Source organism: Cyprinodon tularosa, unplaced genomic scaffold, assembly GCF_016077235.1.
Source record: "Cyprinodon tularosa strain WSP-4 unplaced genomic scaffold, ASM1607723v1 ctg141, whole genome shotgun sequence".
NCBI classification, from domain to species: Eukaryota; Metazoa; Chordata; class Actinopteri; order Cyprinodontiformes; family Cyprinodontidae; genus Cyprinodon; species Cyprinodon tularosa.
In genome coordinates this window covers 623,863-646,016 of record NW_024038232.1, presented here as the reverse complement: position 1 = coordinate 646,016, position 22,154 = coordinate 623,863, and the positions used below count along the sequence as shown (strand labels likewise).

Below are 22,154 nucleotides of genomic sequence, written 5' to 3'. Positions count from 1 at the left end.
GATAATTTTGGTTTATTTCTAATTTCATTTCCATTAAAAAAATGTTAATTGGTTAAACTTTGTAATACTCTTTAAGCTATTTAATGAAAGCGCTGACATTTCCCAGCATCACAATTCAATGAGGTCTTAGAATAAAATAAAAGAAATGAAAAATAATCTCCTTACCTCTTGTGAATTGAAAAAAAAGATACAGCGTTATGTGTTTCTATCCTTAGAATTAAACAATGTGAACTCCCTTACTAATTTATCCTAAGGCATTTTTCTGCTTTCCTAATGCTTTGATTCCTAATGTTAAGAAATGAGAAATACAGATATCCTATGCTGCTTTTCCTTAGGTGTTCCCTCTTCATAAACCTATAGCACCAGGGTAAGGCATATCAGAGTAAAACTATCTCTATGTGCAACTGTAAAAAAGCAGTGGGTTGGGTTGCTCTGAGTGTCGTAAAGGCCTTTATGGCCTCTTAAAAGAAGGAGCTCACACTCAACAACCAACTGGACCGTGGCTGGCACCCGACTGCACAGCAAAGCAGCTAAAGTGAAAAAATAGTAAGTACATTCACAGAAATGACAAGGTTTCTATCTGCAGCATGTTTTTGGATGTCTACATAAGACCAATAATGATATCTGTATTTCACTTGGCAAGTGTTTGTTTATATTAATTTCATGTTTAAAGAATACATAGGCAGCATACTCTACCATGTGAGAATATCCCTTGAATTCTATCATGACATTAAGATAACGGCCCCATAGATGTGTGTTGATTTCCATTTTGGGTGAAGCTGCATATGAAAAATATACTATAATATACTATCAGAACAAGTGTGTATTCATAAGAAAAATAGAAAAGGACAATCCTCTTCACTTTCCTCCAGAGGGTTGCAAAGTTTTAATTCTGCATGAAAAAAGAAAATGCATGTTCCATTTTAGGAGAGAGCTCTGCAACTTAAGATTGAGAGCTTGCATTCATAAATCACTTCACTCTAACATCGTTGGCAAAAAATTTTTCTCTAACAGAAAATGTCACTTCAAAGCAGCCCATGTATAAAATTCAAAAATATGCTGCTACTCCAGTCAGATGAGAGCTCGACTGATTTGGTCCATTAGAATTTACTTGTAATAAACTCAAGTGTTACTTTATATATTTTTTCAACAAGACCAGATTCTTGATGGACTGACATGATACAGGAAAAAACTAAAAGAATTAGTATTTACCAGTTAGAGTAGGAAACATATGTTATTACAATTATAAATCTTCAGATAGACTCCAAAAAAGGTCCTTCTGTGAATTCATTATTTCTGTGACATTTTGACCTATAGAAAGGTGATACCTGGATAAGCTGGGTAGCACTATGAAAGCTATTTTATAAATGTATTATATGATTCCAAAATTTTTGTACTTGATTTAGAAATCTAGCAATAACACTATTCACACTTTTCGGGGACTTATTTTTATACATAATTGTCAAAATATATAATAATAATATAAATGTAGTATAGTTATATATACAAATGAAATCCCCCAAAGTATACAAAAATACTGTCATTTTGCTTTATAAAATGGTAACTTAAGGTTATAAAAGTTGTTAATTTTCAGCTAAGACTGTATATAGGTTAATGCAGGATGTGAGCAGAGACAGTCTTTTATGTATTAACATGAAAATAAAAAAACTAAATCCTTAGCAAACTTCTAAGCTCTAACTGTATCAAACACCCTTTTTTTTTAAAGTACATCATAAAACTTTTATCCATTTTTCTGCTGTTGCCAAGTGAAAACAAATAGCTCCCACCAACACTGCATTTTCTAAAAACACATCCAGCCATAAACCTCTAGGTCCTGCAATGATAAGTGATACCTAGAACATATTTAGACCATCTGCATCACATAAATTATTTTAAAGACAGTGGTCAGCTACAGAACTCAGTGAAATTTAGTAATATGGTACTGTATGTACAGACTTTGGTACAAATGACCCTGGTATTCATTTGAGATAAAGAAGAGAGGTTGCTATAATATCCAGGGAAATCAAACAGTGGAATATTCAGAGCTCTAAAAGTGTCTTGTGATTTTCTTGCATAAACAGACAACTTGGTGTGAAGATGTTTAAGGTTTGCAAAGCAAAGGATGAGCAGCCAACTGCTCCTGGGCAGGGTAAGGCAAAACATAACAAACTGATATTAACGATTACATCCTGTATCAAGGAAAATTAAGGTTATAAACCTTTATTAAATATATTATTAGAGAATTAAGCAAACTATGACATGCAAAAATGCTACACAAAAAAAAATTCCCTTTTTGTAATCAATTTGTAAAAAAGTCATCCTCTTGTCATTTAATGTCAGTAAAAATAAGAAAGAAGTCACGGGTGCCTGGAGTTATGATCACTCAGTATGTGGAAGAACTTCCAGAAGGTATGACTACTCCAGATTTCACACGGAAACCTATCGCTCTCACAATCCCAGAAGGTAATATTGAGCAATGTTTTACTTACTTTTTTATTATAAGATGATACAACAATGAAATTCTTTCTGCTATGTGTGTAGGAAAGATGGCATTTTTTAGAGCAATAGTTACAGGTAATCCAACACCAAAAGTGTCTTGGGCGAGAAATAATGGGGAGATTGATGAGGAAAGATACAAGTTCGTATTTGATCCGGTTTCTGGTGAACATCAGCTACAGGTACAGTCACCCATTTCTCAACATTGTGCACACTACGACAAAAATTGCACATTTCCCCTTGTGAAGAACAGTAAAAAACTTGTTTTCCTTTAAAGATGCCAGACGTGTGTGCAGATCAATCAGATACCTACAAATGTTATGCCCGAAATGAGTTTGGAAAAGCACTTGTAACAGTCACACTCAATGTCATTGAAAGTAAGATGTTACAAATTTAATACTTTTTTTTTTTTGTAAACAACAACTTCTGAGATGACTTAAATCTTCTTCATTTAGTTGGCTATAAGAAGAGCAAAGCAATGAAAGAATCCAGAACAGGTATACACGTTGCATGTTTATACACAGAAAATGAAATTATTGTTTTGTAAAAAAAAAAAAAAAGTTTATTTCAGTAAAAATAACTGTACTTCTTTAAGCTGTTCGAGAGTTACCAGAAGACTTCAAAAAGAACCTGAGAAAAACGTAAGTGATCTAAATCTGTTACTGCATAATTTTTCTTTAAATCTTTTTTTGCTTTTTTTTTTAAGTAAATGCTTTTTGTATTTATTTGTATGTAGTTATCCACTGTTGAAACTTGCAATGCTACTCCAGGAGTAGTGAATGCTAAATATAACTGCAGTGTGTTGGATTTGCTTTATTACAAAACCTTTTACCAAATTTCAATAATTAATGTAACTTGATGGATCAATATGGATGGGATATACTTGACTTGGAAAACCGTCTGCATAATTAAATTGCATTGCCTGCTTTTTGTAAAGGGTCTTCACATGACATGCATTAATAATTGGAACTGTCTAATTAAATAAAACTGAATTGCATCTCATTTTTTGTGTTTTCCCCTTTTGAGCGTGGGCATTGAGCCAAAGGAAGAGAAAAAGCAAGAAATCGATGACCAGTTTTGGGAACTATTGTTGAGTGCAGACAAAAAAGATTATGAGAGCATTTGTGCACAATATGGAGTCACCAACTTTCGCTGGATGCTCAAGAAGCTTAATGAGAAGAAGATAGAGCGAGAGGAGGAGCAGCAGAAGGTTTGCCTTTACACTATCTGTGAAAAGAAACCAAATATACAAAATAAAATCTATAATATTGAACATAAAGAAAGTTTGATATAAATGTGTATTTTTTTTTTTTTTTTCTTATTCAAATGGATTTAAGGTTGTGGAAAAACTCTGTAACCTGAAGCCCATTGAACTGAAACATAACGGTGCTGCAGAATTTGAAATTGAGATGTCACTGAAGGACCCAACGAGTAAAGTTTTCATATTCAAGGTAAATTAATTTGTTACTAATTTTTGAAAGGCAAAAAAAAAATAAAAATAAAAGCCCTAGTGTATCCTACTCACAACTACCTTTTTTTTTTTATATTGGTTCATCTTTACGGCACAACTTGTCATAAAAGGATGGGGTTATGATTCCTTTCGATGCAGACACTGAGGTAAAACACGGACTCAAGCGAGTAGGAAAAAGGTTTGTGTTTAGCATAAATGGGGTTAATCCTGAAGATGCAGGACTATACCAACTCGAAGTTGATGGAGTAAAGATATTTTCAACTGAACTGAAAAGTAAGAGCATAAACAATTAAAACCCTTTTTTATAGAGAACTTAGGTCAAGATGTTGTACTTGATATTACTTTGTAACTTGACAAAATATTCCATGTGCTAAAAATCATAAACATTTGCTTTTTCTAGTTCCAGATGTGGATTTCTTGGTAAAGATTCAAGATGTGAAAGCAGAAGAAAGAGAGGATGCAGTGTTTCAGTGTGTGCTCTCACGTCCTATGACAAAAATCATTTGGATGGGAAAAAATAACCCAGTGGAGCAAGGAGATAAATATGATGTTACGACATCAGATGACATGCTGATTCACACTTTAGTGGTGAAAGATTGCCTTCTACTGGACAAAGGAATTTATTCGGCTGTGGCTGGGCTTAAATCCTGCAGTGCCTGGCTTATAGTAGAGGGTGAGGCTTAACTATTTCAAATAATTTTCCAACAGGTTAATGCTTTATTGTTAGGTCATTAGCAGGGCTGGATAATCTGACTGCATACTGACCACTCATTCACACAGACTTCCTCATACAAGCATCCTCTGCTTTATCACAAATTGAAGCTTTTCCAGCTAATGTTGCATTGCAGCATGATGCACAGCTCCCCTCAGTTGTTCATCATATATACGGATCAAGTCCGTTTCAGACGGATGATAAAATGCTTAAATATCCTAAAACCAGATGAGCCACACAGGAGGTCAGACATAGAACGAGTGGATAGAGCGGATGAATGGACAGTGGTTTTCATTGTGTGAGGACTGCTGCACAACAACTTTGTGTCATGGATGATGGAGTGGACAGATGAAGTAGTTTGTGTGAAGCCAGCTTTGGACGTTATATCCTTGTGGATGCAGAGACATTTAAAAGGTGCAGAACAACAGACCTTTAGGGGCCAGAGATAAGAACCTGGTAAAACCTACCATAATCTGTGTCTGGAAGGATAGATTTCTGGGTTCCCGTTGTTTTTCCTGTGTCCTTCACAAGGTGATATAAAATAACCAAAGCACCACGCATATATATTACTTGAGAGGAAATACCTCTTCTACTTAAATTAAATATGTCTAGTGATGCTTTTACAGCTGCTCTTGACTTCCTTTTGCCAAACATCATCATTAGTCCTCTTTATGAAAATCCCAAGTGATAGTAAAGCTTTCCTTGAAACAAAAAGCATCACTTAATTTAGATCCTTAATGAGCTATACTTCAGTAACAGTGGGTATGTGTGTATTTGTAACAATATTCTTTAATAGGTAACAAGGACCCAAATATGGCTGGAAAGAAGAAAGCTCGAAAGACAACTCGTGCAGGGGGTGGTGGAGAGGATCTTCTCAAGGTTGCCCAGGAACAGCAAGCAAAGTTACAAAAAGAGCGAGATGAGTTGATTGCAAAAGCAAAAGAAAAAGCGGAGGAAGAGGCAGCAGCTGCAGCAGCAGCTGCAGCATTAGCTGGCGATGAAGAGACAGAACTTTATTCTGAAACAGAAGTAGAAACAGAAGTTGTAGGAGAATCAGAGGAGATAGTACAGAAAGTAAAGAAAGTTTCAAAACCTGAGGAACATGGTACGCCACAACAGGAAGAAGATGATCTTGAAGAGAAGGAACCTGTTCAAAAGAAAAGAGTAAGAACAGGCCCACTTATCCCTGAAACAGTCATAGGTAAGATGCTTAGAAAAGCAAAAATAATCTTAAGCACCTACAGATAAACTAAATCCAACCATTTTACTGTATTGCTTTCAGATCCAGGAGTTTATTTCACTAGTGGACTCTTAGATGTAAATGCAGTCATTGGTACTGATATAGAACTGCTATGCCAGCTCAGCAGCGAGGACTGTGAAGCAATCTGGTATAAAGATGGAAAAGAGGTAAAGATCATTCAAAATCATTAACTAACAACCTTACCTTCATCATCTGTGATGTTAAAGTATTTACATTTCTGTATTTAAATTTCAGATAACAGTAACAGAGAACATTGATTTAGTCAAAGACAAGACTTGTCGCAAGCTAGTTATTAAAAACTGTACAGAAGAGGATGCTGGAAAATACAAATGTGAAGCAGATGGTCGTAAAACAGAAGCAATGGTAAATGTTGAAGGTAATAATCTCATTGAAGAAATCTATTTCTTTTTTTAGGACTGTTTGCTAAAATGTGGCAGTTAAAACTCTAATTTTACCTTTTTTAAATGCTATCAAAATGTAATAATTAGGATAATTATTTCTACCTAATATAGATCCTCCAAGAATCAACCCTGAGGACCTTGCTGAGTTTATGAAACCAGTTATAATCAAAAGTGGAAAAGACGCATCCTTTAAGCTAACATTTGTTGGCCGTGAACCCATGAAAATCCAATGGTACAATGATGGGGAAGAGCTGATGGAGGAGACCAACATTAAGATTGAAAAGTCTTCCTCACATAGCCGACTACTATTAACTAAGTGTAATCGCAGAACAACTGGAGAAATTAAGATTAAAATAAAAAATGAAAGTGGAATGGTGGAGGCCATCACACATCTTACTGTCCTAGGTATGGTCTTGCAACTACAATAAAAACCTCAGGTATTAATCACTTCTGAGTTCAAAGATCAGATACATACAATGCATGTCTTCACACAGATAAGCCAACGCCACCACAGGGACCTGTTGATATCATTGAAAGTTCATCCTCCTGCATCGAGTTTAAATGGAGAGCTCCCAAAGATAATGGTGGTTGCCCTATAGTCAACTACATTCTGGAGCGCCAGCAAATTGGACGCAACAGTTGGCAAAAGCTGGGTAAGATTGGCTCGGAGCCCAAGTACAGGGACACAGACATAGATCATGGCAGAAAATACTGCTACCACATCAGGGCTGAAACTGATCAAGGCATCAGTGAAATGATAGAGACTGATGACATCCAAGCGGGAACAAAGGGTACGTTTTCTCAGGACGATAGTAATGCAAGTCTGGTCAAACTTTTTACATGTTTGTAAATGTCGTCCACTTGATTTTTTAGCATACCCCGGACCTCCATCTGCACCAAGAATTGTTAGTGCTTTTAAGGACTGCATTAATCTCACCTGGACTGCACCAGCAAATACAGGAGGGACAAATATTTTAGGATACAATGTGGAGAAACGAAAGAATGGGAGTAATCTATGGGGCATGGTCAACCCACCAGATGAGCCCATCAAAGGTTTGTCTATTCAAATACCACAGATTGTATAGTTTCCTCTGGGGGGAAAAAAGTAGGTATATTGTATTTTCATCACATCAAATGGTTTTATCTCCACAGCAAAACAGTATGCAGTAAAGGATGTTGTCGAAGGGATTGAGTATGAGTTCAGAGTGTCAGCCATTAATATGTCTGGCGCTGGAGAGCCAAGTGTGCCATCTGAATTTGTGATTGCAAGAGATCCAAAGAGTAAGTAACAATCATAATATGATAATAGATGAGATAAATAGATGGATGGATAGATGAATAGATAGATGGATAGATACAGATAGAGAGTTTGCTGAAGAGTTTTATCTAAATGTGAAACTATGTTCACACTTTCAGAACCTCCTGGTAAAATTACTGACTTGAAGGTGACAGACTCCTCATATACCACCTTATCGCTAAGTTGGAACAAACCAGTAGAAAAAGAAGGTGTCCAAGATGAGGCCAAAGGTTACTTTGTGGAACTACGACCAGCTGAAAACCCTGAATGGGGCCGCTGTAATACCAACCCCATTGTTATGACCTCCTTCACTATTGTTGGACTAAAGTCAATGGCAATGTACTGGGTAAGAGTTAAGGCCACCAATGAAGGGGGAGATGGTGAGCCTCAGGACCTAGACAACTATATCATTGCAATGCCTCCTCCAGGTGAGTTACTGCATGTCCCAAATCTTTTTAGAAGCAAGCACCATCTAAAAAGTTTGTTTTTGTTTGTTGTTTTTGTTTTATCTTTATAGTCAGACCCCAATTCACTGACAGGAAAATGAAAAACTTCATGGTTGTGAGGGCAGGAAACTCTGTTAGAATCAACTTCAACTTCAAGGTAACATTGTGTTGATGATATCTTCATCTTACTGTGTTTTTAAATCCAAGGAGCCCTGTCAAAGATGGGTATCTGTGTATTTACAAATGGCACAACAGGTGATAGTGGTTTACTGCCAACAGCAAATCACAGCAAACAACTGCAGACGTGTACTTGTGAATCTGCAGGTATTTATATGTGGCTTCTTGATGTGGCTTCCACTTTTAAATTTTGTTTGAAGCTCATTTTTTTTTTACAAAATTAGTCTCTAAAATATATACCTCCTCTCACTTACATGGTAAACAAATATTTTGGAACAGAATTTTGAGAAATGTAAGAATAGGAGCAATAGATAGGGGATGAGTCCATCAAAGGTTAGGGCATTCTAACAGCACACATTGTTTAGTTTTGCACCACCAGATAAGAAATGGAAAAAGGTAAATAAATTATATTTTAACTGATGAAATCTTGTATTCACATTGTGCTTTATAAAACCCCAGCAGCCCAAAGCAATTTACACTATATTCAGTATTCATGCTCACATTCCAGCTGATGCTAAGCTACATTGTACCCATAAATTGGTGCCATCAGGCCATGTACTGTAACTACAGTAGGCAAGGTGGGTGAACTACAATATCTCGCCAAAGACACAATGATGGAGATGGACACAGTGGAAACCCACTGGCTGCCATTGCCTCCAGATTTACATGTATATCATTCAGACATATTAATGCATGATTTAAAAAACTTTTCGGACTCAGAAATCTAATCTGAGATGGGTTTTATAGGCATTATTTTAGTGCTGATTTACAAAATATGCATATTTATTTATGAATTGTATCTCTTGCTTTTTTTGACAGGCTTCTCCAATGCCAGTAATTAAATGGCTAAAGGATGGCTTGCCTTTACCCAAATATGTAACAGTGAGCAACACAGACACATCATCACAGCTGATGATTCCCTCATCAGAGCGCCATGATACTGGAATATACACAATCATTGTAAAGAACCTTGTTGGTCAGGAGACCTCTAGTGTTGAAATAAGGGTCACAGGTAAAAAGAAAACATCTAAGATAAAGTCTTGAGGAATTGTTAAGTGATGTATTTCCCCCATAACTGTCAGATTAACCTTTGCTCTAGTCTTTTAGCAGTAAATATTTCTATTACGAGAAAATAGATTAACTTGCTGGTCCTTATTTTGATCAATGTTAGGGTAAATATTAGAATTATTTCCCACCTGTCCGTAGATGATCCTAAACCTCCAGGCCCTGTGGAGCTTGAAGAGAATGTGTCAGGAACAGTGACCGTTTCATGGACTCCATCTCCAGATGAAAAGAAAGATGACAGACTGCACTACGTGGTTACCAAGCACGATTCTGTTAAACGTACATGGCATACTGTGGCTGACCATCTCTTCAACAACAGGTTCACCGCTGTCAATATTATGCCAGGAAGGCAGTACAAGTTCAGAATCTATGCAAAGAATGACATGGGCCTTTCTGCAGCATCTCAGTCACCAATCTGGGAAGTGAAACAGAAGAAAGGCAAGTTTCAACAACACTGTAGTAAATTAATGCAGTACATTATAACTAAAGTTTTTTTTAATTATCATTTTTATTAAATATGCAGAGGCTAAAAAAATTAAATAAATCAGTTTAAAGTATATTGACACGTGTGATATGCACACATTGATCAATTTTTGTCAGTAACAGGTATTTGGATTCTTATCTGTAATGATTACAGGGAAGTAATGTCAAAGCCTATACCTGCCATCTCATCATTGTTATGCTTTTTTTAAAAGCATAACAATTAATAATTACACATTTCACACAATTAAACATTAAAAACTAAACTACATTAAGATATAAGGGTTGCATTTACAGTATTTGTAAACAGGTAGCCTGCCAAAGCCTCTTTTAAGAGATTAAGACACACTTATTTAATTCATACCTTTCCTCCATATATGTAGCGCTCAAAAAGACAAAATAAAAGGAGGGTAAATTCATTTGGTCACACTTTAAGATAACCATCAAAGCAATTATTGATAAATTGTAAAGAGACATTTACTAATTAAGCAATTTAAAAAAAGTAAATAGATAATTTATGAAGTGAACTACTGTAAGCCCACACATATTAGGGTAGGTCCAACATGACAGAACATGGTAAATTAAAAATAAAGGCTTGGTAATGTTAGTGTTAGAGCTAAACTAACATGGCAGAGCAATATGATGCATTTGCCTTTTATAAATGGTTTATTGCAGTTCATCAATATTTATCAAACATTAATAAATTACATTTTAATCATTAACAAATGGTCTCTTTGACATTTATAAATCACGGTTGTTGTGAAGTGTTACCATTTTGTCTTTCATTTTTTACTAACCTAGTCCACCTCTTGAAATTCATATGCAGAAAAAATATTATTTTTCAGTATGTCCTTGTTAAGTAAGAGACTGCAATAGTTTGTATTACCACATGAATAATTGCTAATCATCACTGCAAATGATACTTTTCTGTGAATAAGCATACTATTTATTTTATAAATTAAACATTTAAAAAGTATGAAAGCAATGTTTCTTTTAGGACTGACGCTTACTTCTGCTGTCTTAAAAACCTTTTTTTCTTCCTTACTTCCAGAGAAATTTTTGTTGAAACTTCCACCTTCCAAGAGCTGTAGCTTTGAGAAGCTTCCATCATTTTCTGTTCCTCTAAAGATGCACCAAAGTCCTGAGAGCTATGAGTGCCAAATTAGTTGTGCTGTAACAGGAAATCCCAGACCTTATATTACCTGGTACAAAAACAACATCAGCCTTAACACCAACACCAACTACTACATCACCAACACTTGTGGTGTCTGCTCCATGGTCATACTCCATGTAGGGTCCAAGGACAGTGGGGATTACATGGTTGTTGCAGAAAATCCTTTGGGCAGAGTGGAGTGTTCAACAAAACTTGTTGTAAAAGGTAAAGAAAAAACAAACAAACGATAAACAGTATGTACTTAAGTTAAAATCAGCTAATAAAACAAATGACTCTACTTTTCCTTTTTTCCTCCTTTAGATTAGCATACCGCAGAGGCCTTGAACTTCTAGAGATTCCTGTTTCATCAAAGTTAATAATGCCACATTCATCAGCTTGACAACTGGTTGTGATCTGCATGGGTTTTGCTATATTTGTCAGAAAATATAGCCTTGATTTTAAATAAAATCTGATAACCACAAATAAATGTAATCATTAAAAAAATGAAGACTATGAATATTTGACATTTATTATTGCCAACATTAAAATCATGTACCCAAAGTAGAGACATAAAGAATGAACTGCATTTTTGGTTACAGGCTTTGTTTATTTTAGCAGGTCAAAAGATATTGTGCATGAACAAATAAAAGAGTACAGCTTAATATCCATATTGTTGTTTGTTTCTTCCATTACTGTGTGTGGAATGTTTTTTCAGTCAGTTAAGATTTACTTAACTAATTCTGCCTATTTAGTAAACTTATAACAGACCCCTTATCCACAGCGATTACAGTAGGTTAGTTTTTTTTTTTTTTCGTTTAAATCTATTCAGTTTATTTATATAATTAATATTATGTATAATTATATCATGAATAATTCAATCTCAAGGCACCTTACACCTTGCCATAATTCAATAACATCACATGGTCAGAATAGTACAAAAGTTTTTATCTAAAGAAAATCAGCTGATTGCATCAATACGCTGACTTGCTGCACATGCATCTGGATGAACATTTAGTGATATTCACTTTCAATTTGTAATTGACTTTACAGCAATCTCTAAAAGCAAGCATGCATGCTTCCACATTAAAGAGGGAAAACAAACCTTAACCAGAGGAGATCAGCAGCAGAATCAAGCCTAATTTGAGTGGTCTTCTGCTGAGGCCGACTGGAGGTTCAATATGGATGCATAGATCCATTGATTTTTTTCTATGTTGGAAGTAGTAATGGTAAACCAGCTCCACATGTGGCTTTGTCTAGAAAAGAAACGGTTAAACAGACAAAATGAGCCAGATTTTGTGTGAAATTGAGAAAATAGAGCAAATACAACAAGTCACAGTAAAAGCTGATCCCAAAATTTAACTGAAAAAAATAATCTAACCACTTTTGCCATGTACTTAATCAGATTTGGTTACTTTATCACAATTGTTTTATGTCCTACCCTGCTAACATGAAACAATTGTGTTAAAGTAAATAAATATGATTAAGTAGATGCCAAAAACGGTTGCATATTTCTAGGAGAGAAACTTGACTAAACACTAAAAACATGATTCTATTGTCTATAACTGAAGGTGTTGATGACAGCACAGGTTATATTTCTCTCCAGGATGGTCTCGCAGCCAAACAGGAACAGACCAGATAAAGCTACTATGATGAGAAAAAGTGAGTGACTTATAGGTGGAAATAAGAAATTCAGCAAATTTGAAGAATTGATATAGAATGAAGCAGAATGATGAAAAGGGGTCCCTATGTCCTCCAGCAGTTTCAGTCTATAGCAGCATAACCATTGAGATAGTCCAGGATAACCTGAGTCACTCTAACTATAAGCTTTATCAAAAAAGCTAGTTTTAAGCCTAGCCTTAAAATAGATGAGGTAGAACTGGTAGGTGGTTCCAGGAGGGGAGCGTGATAACTAAAATATCTGCCTTCTTTTCTGCTATAAGAAATTCTAGGAACAACTAGTAAACATGCTGATCGAGCTCCGTTGGGAACATAAGGAATAATCAGATCATCATTTCTGTTTCCATTTACACTTTAACCAAAAATTGTATGTTGCTAATAATTCATTCCCTATCAGTGATAATTATTCATATAATGTATATATTTATATGATCAGTTATCTAAATGACAATCCTAATTAAATAATTAGTTGAATAAAAGCAATTAAACTCTTACCAATTGTGTTTAAGCATTTTGTATTTTTCCACAGAAAACTTTAAACATTATTGTTTTTTGTAATGAACTGAAAGTTTTAGGCTTACACCTGCCCCCTAATTCTGTAACATAACATGCTGCTGTCATTTTGCACATCTCTGATGTTGCTGCTATTTTTAAATATCCATAACTATAAAAATGTCCATAGCTGTATATTGTTATGTATTCTCCAGCTGCACAGTTTTATATTGTTAAAACACTTTACAGCACACCAATTTATGATTTATCTTTTAACTCTCCACTAATATTATAATTTTTTTTTTATAATCTTCTTGCTGCTGTAAACAACAGAATTTAACCATTGTGGGACAATAAAAGGATTTTTTGTTCTGGTCTATTCTATTCTATTCTATTCTATTCTATTCTATTCTATTCTAAAGGAGCTAATAAAAAAAGCAGATAAAGATAATATACTAAAATACATAATCAAATTCAAACATACAACATATAGTTACATATTTCCAATGCATTCATAGTTTTGTAATTCAGAAATACACTTTAATTTTTATTTAGTTTAAATCTTGTGGACACCAAGTTGTACTGAGATATTGCTTTTTAATTGAAGTTCTTAACCTGCACCCATCCATGATAATGAAAGAGTCTGTGACAATAGCTGTATATCTTATGCTACCAACCTAGAGAATCTAAAGACAGGCACATAAATAATAAAAGGAAGTGTTCAAGTGAACCTTTTTATAGGTACAGATTTCAAGATCGCTTCAAATATAACATCATCATTATGGATAACATGGCCTTGCTGTATTAACAGGGAAATGTGACAAAAATTTTAATTAACTGTGTATGTTCTCTTAGAGATTATCCTGCACACATAATTTCAACAGTGAGCCTCAAATTTGCCTTCTATGAGAGGGCTCTCCACTAATTAAAAGACTCATAATTGGAAAAGTTTAATTACATTTTGTACAAGCTTCACTGTGTCATTGTTTAATTCCTAAAGTTCCAAAAATTCAAAAATAAGGGATAATTTTTTCTCTATCATTAGCGTTGTGTATATTGTCTCCCAGAGCTCTATAAGTGTGTGGTTTCAGTTTTCAATAGTGTATTTATTAATTAATTCAATTTATTAATATTTATTTCTCTGTAATGTCTCTGAAGAAAGCTTTGTCTGGATTAGATGAATTAAAAGGTCCAAAAAAGTTTGAAAAGAGCCACATTGTCATAAAACAAACATGAACCAAAACTTATATTTATTCACCATTGTTGTGAGCCTCACCATTGTTTGAGATGCTTCAAATTTGCCTTCTATGAGAGGGCTCTCCACTAATTAAAAGACTCATAATTGGAAAAGTTTAATTACATTTTGTACAAGCTTCACTGTGTCATTGTTTAATTCCTAAAGTTCAAAAAATTCAAAAATAAGGGATAATTTTTTCTCTATCATTAGCGTTGTGTAGATTGTCTCCCAGAGCTCTATAAGTGTGTGGTTTCAGTTTTCAATAGTGTATTTATTAATTAATTCAATTTATTAATATTTATTTCTCTGTAATGACTCTGAAGAAAGCTTTGTCTTGATTAGATGAATTAAAAGGTCCAAAAAAGTTTGAAAAGAGCCACATTGTCATAAAACAAACATGAACCAAAACTTTTATTTATTCACCATTGTTGTGATGTTTATTAATTGGACTTAGCAGTGACCTCCATGTGGTTACTGCTCATTTTCTATAATTTTGCCTCTAATTTTAATAACACCTAATTAAGATAGTATAAAATGGGATATGAACCAACAACCAGTTGTAAAAATATTAATTACTACTCAATATATTGTCAGCAACTCTTTAAATTTGCCAAAAAGAAGAGCGGCTAATGTGTTTACAGGATAAACTATTCCAAAAGACCAACAATGAAACTTTATCAAAACAGTAGAACCTCTAACAGTATTAAAGAATAGTAAAATGAATCAGTGGAACTTTAGCAACCTGAAGAAATATAATGAAAATGTCAATATTTTCACAACAAAATAATACACTTCAAAATCCATTTGTGTGCTGACATGTTATCAGTTTTATTTATTTATTTTTTTATGAAACATGTTTTCTGTGGTATGAGTGAGTGTCATCCTATGAGAAAGCAACAAAAATACCTTTCATTTTTAGGATATGCCAAGTGTTTTAATGGAAAACCATCTGCAAGAAATGAATACAAGATTTATTTTGGTTCACATTATCGAAAAAGTAAATAAAGCACAAATTTGTATTCAATCATTTACTTTCTATCCATATTAAGTGAATAAGAATTACAAAAGGTCATATCAAACTAAACTAAACTATGCAAGGAGAATAATTAAAGAGTCCTGTAAGACTTGTTAAATTCAAATAGTCAAAGAATAACATCTATTGACTTTACTCAATTTACCAACTAAATCTCTCTCTGGATTTCATTGTGCTGTTTAAAACATAAAAGTCAATCCCCATTCCAGGCAAAAGTGAAGACTAACAGTGTTTGTTGAAGAGCGTATGGTGTTCCTGTAAGGATTTAATGGCTTTTACAAAACATTTGGATATCAGACATGGAAAAAGTTCTGTGGAGGAGGATAAAAGAATAACTGGGTTGAGTGCATTATTCATCCGACAAACAGCTTCAGTCTTTGACAATGTATTAAATATTGACAGATGGATGCTGTAAGTCAAGGTTATTTTATTTTTTTTTCAAAGCATGATTTTAAAATATGTTATATGTTAATCAAAATTCTTTACAATATTAAAAAGCACCAGAAATAAAAATGTGATTTAAGAAAAATCAAAGAAAAAAAATATATTAGCAGAAAATTAGAAATCGATAGCCTGTTAGTTAACATGCAGTCATGAATATTTTCCAGGTTATAGGCTTATTTATTAAATATGAGCATTAGCACATGTTCAATAATATTAAACAAAGTTATAATGTGTACATAGCTTTTTACTTTCCCACCTTTATCCTCCAGGTACATTTGATCTTAATGTTTAAGGTCATTTGATAAAGGGTCAAAATATAACAAAAACCCAAAGGAAGGAAAACTGCTTCAGCAATAGTAATCATTTGCTACTTGATATTTTTATCACAAATAATTATATATTAGTTATTTATATAATTATATATTATATATCAAGTTATATAATGTAATATAAAGTTTTTGGACATATTTTCATTTATTTTAACCTAATTAAAATCTTAATAAAGCTTTTTGTTATTTTACAGAGAATAGCAAAGTTGCACTTGTCACTGTAATTTACAGTTCACAAAGATTTGCTCAAGATCTGAGTATTCAAACCCAATACAACAAATTATTTAAAACTGGCAATGTTTGTAGCCACTGCTCTAATCCACCTCAGCTAAAAATATCTATAACATTTTTTACATGTAGTTGCTCTTTGCATTAAAACATTTCAGTGTGGTTAATCTGTATATATAGGATTAAGGACCCCTGGTTGGAGCAACATTGGTCACAGAAGCAGTTGTTCTCCTTTAAAGCAGCAGGCAGCAAGTGCCTCATAAAGTTACTTAAGAGTATTGAATAAACCAATAATACACAATCCTTCCCCAACGATGGGGGAGCAATGCATGCTTTGAACAAAATCTAACCAAAGTACTTAAATCAGAAGTTCAATCAGTTTAATTTAGGTTTTAGTTTGATATAGTTACCTTCCTAGCACCAGTATTATTTGGTAAGCCATAAAAATGTATATTCAAACAGATGCATTTATATTTGAGCTTATTGTAGTTGCTGTATACAGTAGATTATATGTGCTTCATAGAAAAAATAGGTTTGTAAATTATATATTTATTTTTCCTCAACATAAAACAGGATGTGACTTGAAGGATAAAGTGTGCAGCACAGCATGTGTCCTATGGTAATGAGTCAGTCAGGATGTCAACTGTGATTTATAAGGGTATTAAGATGTTTAAGGTGAAAGGTTCATAGTTTTATGTGGTATGTGACATATCACATGACCAGTTCACTCATCTTCCAGCAGCACCGTATCAATGAAACTCTAGAACACCACGTGTCTGGAGGATACTGGTTACTTTGACCATAGACAGTATGGGCAGCTATTAGATGTACAGGGAAAAAACCCTGGCCCAAATAGAAAAAAATACATTTTAATAAAAAATAGCACATTTGTTTAAAAATAATGATCTGTTTAAATCTAAATCATCAGCTTTGGCCACAATGCACCTTTTGCAAATCTCTGAAATCATATAAAAATAAAAATTCCAAGTCAGTTATAAAAAAGCAGGGATCAGGTTCACGACACAAGCTATAACCTCATGGCTATAGCAATCAATCCATGTTGTACTTTCTATATTTCGTCCAAAATTCTTGAAAAAGGTTTTGTTTTTAAAAAGAGGTATGTGTCTATTTTAACTTGGGACCAGCCTAGGCATGCTACTCACTATCCCCTCCAATGCTAAGGCAAGCCAATCAAGGCCTATCTATGATATCTGACAGCAAAGAAAGTAGGAAATCTGATGGCTGACCAGCCATTGGATTGTGGGGATTTATTCCTTTTTCTTTGCCAGCACGGGCTTTTCATTTGCCAGTGCCAGACTTTTTAGTTACCAGTAGTAGCCTGTCATTATTCAGAACAGGTTTTGAAATGCATATCGCCTCTCTTGCCAAGAAAGTAACCACCGCTGGGTGTAAAACAGTGTGTTGCCATTCATACTACATGATACACTGTGCAAAATGCAGCAATAAGCTGAATTTCAAGCTGAAAACAAACACTCGATCTCTGCTTCCTGGGTAAGGTAGGAAGCCTATTGACAGTTTCTTAGAAAACTATTTACATTTCTACATGACTTCCCCAGAAACAAAAATCTTCAGTCCCTGGTCACCCAGAACTGTTAGAAAACTGTGTTCATTTCTACAGGACATTCCTGTAAAAGGATACAGTATCTTCAGCCCCTGGATGGCTTCTTGAAAACCTAACTTCTTTGCTACAGGAGTTTCTAAAAACAGATAACTTAAGTCCATGGTCGGCTAGAATTGTTAGAAAACTGTGTTCATTTCTACAGGATATTCCTGGAAAAAAAAAAAAAAAAAAAAAAGATATCTTCAGCCCCTGGATGGCTTTGTGGAAAATGACCTTCTGTTCTACTGTACATTAATTTCTTAGAAACAGATAACTTCATCCTCTGGTCTGCCAGAAATGTTGGATCTACATTTCTATTGGACTCTCCTAGAAACTGATATCTTCAGCCACTGGTTGCCCAGAATTATTGGAAAACTGTCTTCATTTCTACCAGACTTTCCTTTACAGATTTTTTTCAGCCCCTGCTCGGCCTCTCTTTGGTCTTCATATTCAGTCTTCAAATCCACAGATCAAGTTTAAAACAACACTAAAGTACATGCCCTCTTCATCCATCAGACATTGGCTTTTAGACTAAATAGCATGAAAAACTGGAACTTGAGCTTAGACTCTTTCTCATCTCAGGGAATGTCTTCTTTCTTGATGCAGGTTCCAATACTTGTCCATTTTCTCTTCTGAGGATGTAAAGCTGAGAATTTGCTGAATTGCACGTTCTCAGTTCTGCTAAACTCAAATTCTCCGATAGTCAGTCTCCAATAGAGAAGGTTTAGATAGAAAAGACGGAGCGCCTCTAACCTTCTCACATTTCCTAATTGAAAAATTACCTTCATTTTCCATCATTACATCATAATTATAATGCAAATATTTAATGACTTGAGATGACATGTGTTGTGAACTGGTGCTATATAAATAAACTGAATTGAGCTGAATAAATTTCATTACAAATGCTCTTTAATTATACTTTTAAAATATGAAAACAGTCCATTTTCAAATACGGGCTTCTTAAAACATAAAACAACTGATTATTGCTGATCACAGAGGTTTTTAGAGTTAATGTTTACCTAAGCAAAGAAAAGCTGGCCTAAGACATGAAATTATCTAATTTTATCCATAATTACTTTGACCGGGTAAGAGAGTACATGTAGTCTTAAGGGTGGGTGTTTGGAGGGGGAGGTTAGGATTGGCGTTTCCTTGATACTGACACAAGAAAGGACGGCTTTGGAAGAAAATAAATAAATGAATACAGATGCTAATTGTTATCATATAGCAAATTCCCTTTTCTGTTTTATTGCTGATTACATCCAGCCCTAAACTTAAGGCCAATCCTTTAAGGCAAGTGACAATAATAAAATTTTTTAGTTTGACTGCTTTTCAAACTATGGCATAGAGTGTGTTTACAATTTTTAGATGTAAATAAAAAAGAAGTTAAGTTCCTATTCAAGGCACACAAGGAACTAGTGGAAGAGTTAACTAAAACATTCATCTTGAAGACAATTTCCCAGCAGCAACACAATATAGAGATTTATTACATATACAGTAAAACATTTCAAGCCTCCATTTGTTATAAGTTATTAAACTTAACTTACAAAAATAACATAATAAAAAAATTTAAAAATTAAGTATATAAAACAGTACATAAAACCAATTTCATACAGAAATGAAAGCTATATTTATGCTCTCAATGCATGATGGTCCTCGTTTTGTAGGAATAACTGTGTTAACGGGGCATGATACAGAGGCTATTAGACTGTGTCACAGCTGAAATATTTTAGGAGATGCAGGTCATCTGCATTGTTGGTCCAGATATCACTTGTCCATAACTCATAGGGCCGGATCTATCAAAGGTTTGCGTGTATAAAAACGTGAGCTATTTCACTGCGCACGCTAAAAAATGTACAAACTGATCTATCAACAGCGTGCTAAAAGGATTTGGTCTTTAAAACGTGCTAAATAGCGCCTCTTATCCATTTAGTACTTTTTCTGCAATGAATATGCAATATGGGGCGTTTACACGCAAAAGTGCGTCTTGTGGGAGGAGAACATGTAAATATATTAATTTAGCACTCGCAAAGTGATTTATCAAACCTGAAAGCAATTTTGCTAACGGTATCTGACTCTATATTTAACACGTTTCAAAAGAAGGTGCAAATGGTCTGTATGCCTAATTGCGCACACATGGCAGCGGTTATTCTCGTAAGAAGGAGACATGGAAATGTATGGAGAGATATTTGTGCCATCGGTTTGAGCGCGCAGGAACCAATCCGAGCGTGCAGTGAGACAACACGCGCGCGCGCGCAAAACCGGTCTGGCGCGCGCTCAACTCTGAAAAACCCTCTCAACACAGCTGCGTGAAGCTGACACCCCACCCACGTCAAAAAACTCTGCAAATAGACTGAATGGTTAGTGCAACGTTAGTGCAGATTTGTGCAGAAAAAAATATCGTTTGTGCTACTTTTGTTTAAGAGATATTAAAGATTATTTTTTAGGTCATCCAGAGGTCACCATCCCCCCATTAAACTCCAATTTGAACCAAAGTGGTCTCATTTTTTAGTGCTTCGTTTGTGCTGATTTGTGCAGTTAAAACGGTCATTTGTGCTATTTTAGTTTTTAAGATATAATCATTTTAATTTTTGGCTGATGACGTCACCATCCCCCCATCAAGCTCCGATTTGAACCAAAGTGGTCTCATTTTTTAGTGCTTCGTTTGTGCTGATTTGTGCAGTTAAAACGGTCATTTGTGCTATTTTAGTTTTTAAGATATAATCATTTTAATTTTTGGCTGATGACGTCACCATCCCCCCATCAAGCTCCGATTTGAACCAAAGTGGTCTCATTTTTTAGTGCTTCGTTTGTGCTGATTTGTGCAGTTTAAAACGGTCATTTGTGCTATTTCAGTTTTTAAGATATAATCATTTTAATTTTTGGCTGAGGACGTCACCATCCCCCCATTAAACTCCAATTTGAACCAAAGTGGTCTCATTTTTTAGTGCTTCGTTTGTGCTGATTTGTGCAGTTAAAACAAACATTTGTGCTGCTTTACTTTTTAAGATATAATCATTTTAATTTTTTTGTCTGATGACATCACCATCCCCTCATCAAGCTCCGATTTGATCCAAAGTGGTCTCATTTTTTAGTGCTTCGTTTGTGCTGATTTGTGCCGTTAGAACCGACATTTGTGCTGCTTTACTTTTTAAGATATAATAATTTTAATTTTTTGGCTGATGACGTCACCATCCCCCCATCAAGCTCCGATTTGATCCAAAGTGGTCTCATTTTTTAATGCTTCGTTTGTGCTGATTTGTGCAGTTAAAACAAACATTTGTGCTGCTTTACTTTTTAAGATATAATAGATTAAAATTTAGGCCGGTGACGTCACCACCCCCCCTATTAGAGAGCTGCTGAAGTGAACAAGTCAGCAGCAAAGCAAAGGAGTCTTGTCTAAGTTAGTTTTAGTCACCTATGCATGTTAGTGGATGTTTCAAGTGTGTAACTGATGACATGTAAGTTTATTATGCCTTGTGTGTTGTAAAATTTCCTTATATAACCTCTGTTTAACTGTGTTGTTTTGTAGCTGCAGCTTTAGGTTTGTAGCTGCAGCTTTAGTAGTACTAACTAACTGTTTATACTCAATGTTGTTCATTTTATGGGCTTAGCCTGAACGTTTAAGTTTATATTACATGTTTTGTTATTCAGTCTTTACGCACAGTTCACTGACTCACTAGGTGGCATCACTCCCTGTAAAGTCGTGTGAGGACTTCAAATTTGCCAAACAGTCAATGCTGTTTTAATAACTCTTACATTTAATGTCATAAGTTACAAATTAAAGCTTGATGCATTTTATTTAAGCATAAAGAAGTTGGTTAATTGAAATGACACTCAATTGTCTACGTGCTGTGCACTTCTAACTTCATCCTTCTGGCGCATCTCAGTTATTTTTTAAACCAGTTTGCTGCTCAATGTGCGGAAAATAAGGGTCAACAATGTGAATACGACTATCAAAACCACCTTAAAAGAAATCACAGTTACAATATTAGAATAATAATAATGGAATATAAGTAACAGGTAAAATATTTGTAGAAGTTTGTATAAGTATATAACTGTTGCAGATTGTGAGGATTTGATCATGTGCAGGCTCAGGCTGGTGTGTCCCCCTCTCCATTTGTGAGACAACAATAT

The 22,154-nt window shown here is 34.6% G+C and overlaps 1 protein-coding gene and 1 long non-coding RNA gene across 2 annotated transcripts in view; one reads left to right on the top strand and one right to left on the bottom strand.

The window, feature by feature from the left end:
* The window catches only part of LOC119779003, a 36,699-nt gene extending 36,268 nt beyond the window's left edge, over positions 1-431 (bottom strand). The window contains exon 1 of the long non-coding RNA XR_005280164.1: positions 166-431. This is a non-coding gene — a long non-coding RNA (uncharacterized LOC119779003). The remainder of the gene's footprint in view (positions 1-165) is intronic.
* Positions 392-11,627, top strand: LOC119779001 (immunoglobulin-like and fibronectin type III domain-containing protein 1). The gene is made up of 24 exons (XM_038278499.1): positions 392-546; positions 2,082-2,149; positions 2,341-2,463; positions 2,542-2,678; positions 2,774-2,873; positions 2,952-2,993; positions 3,092-3,137; positions 3,523-3,706; positions 3,834-3,947; positions 4,078-4,240; positions 4,368-4,640; positions 5,476-5,880; positions 5,962-6,086; positions 6,175-6,316; positions 6,453-6,746; positions 6,836-7,132; positions 7,215-7,394; positions 7,494-7,622; positions 7,758-8,066; positions 8,156-8,241; positions 9,081-9,273; positions 9,468-9,764; positions 10,858-11,184; positions 11,281-11,627. The coding sequence occupies exons 2-24, from the start codon at positions 2,098-2,100 to the stop codon at positions 11,283-11,285; spliced, it is 4,023 nt and encodes a 1,340-aa protein (XP_038134427.1). The 5' UTR covers positions 392-546; positions 2,082-2,097; the 3' UTR covers positions 11,286-11,627.
* The last annotated feature ends 10,527 nt before the right edge of the window (positions 11,628-22,154 follow it).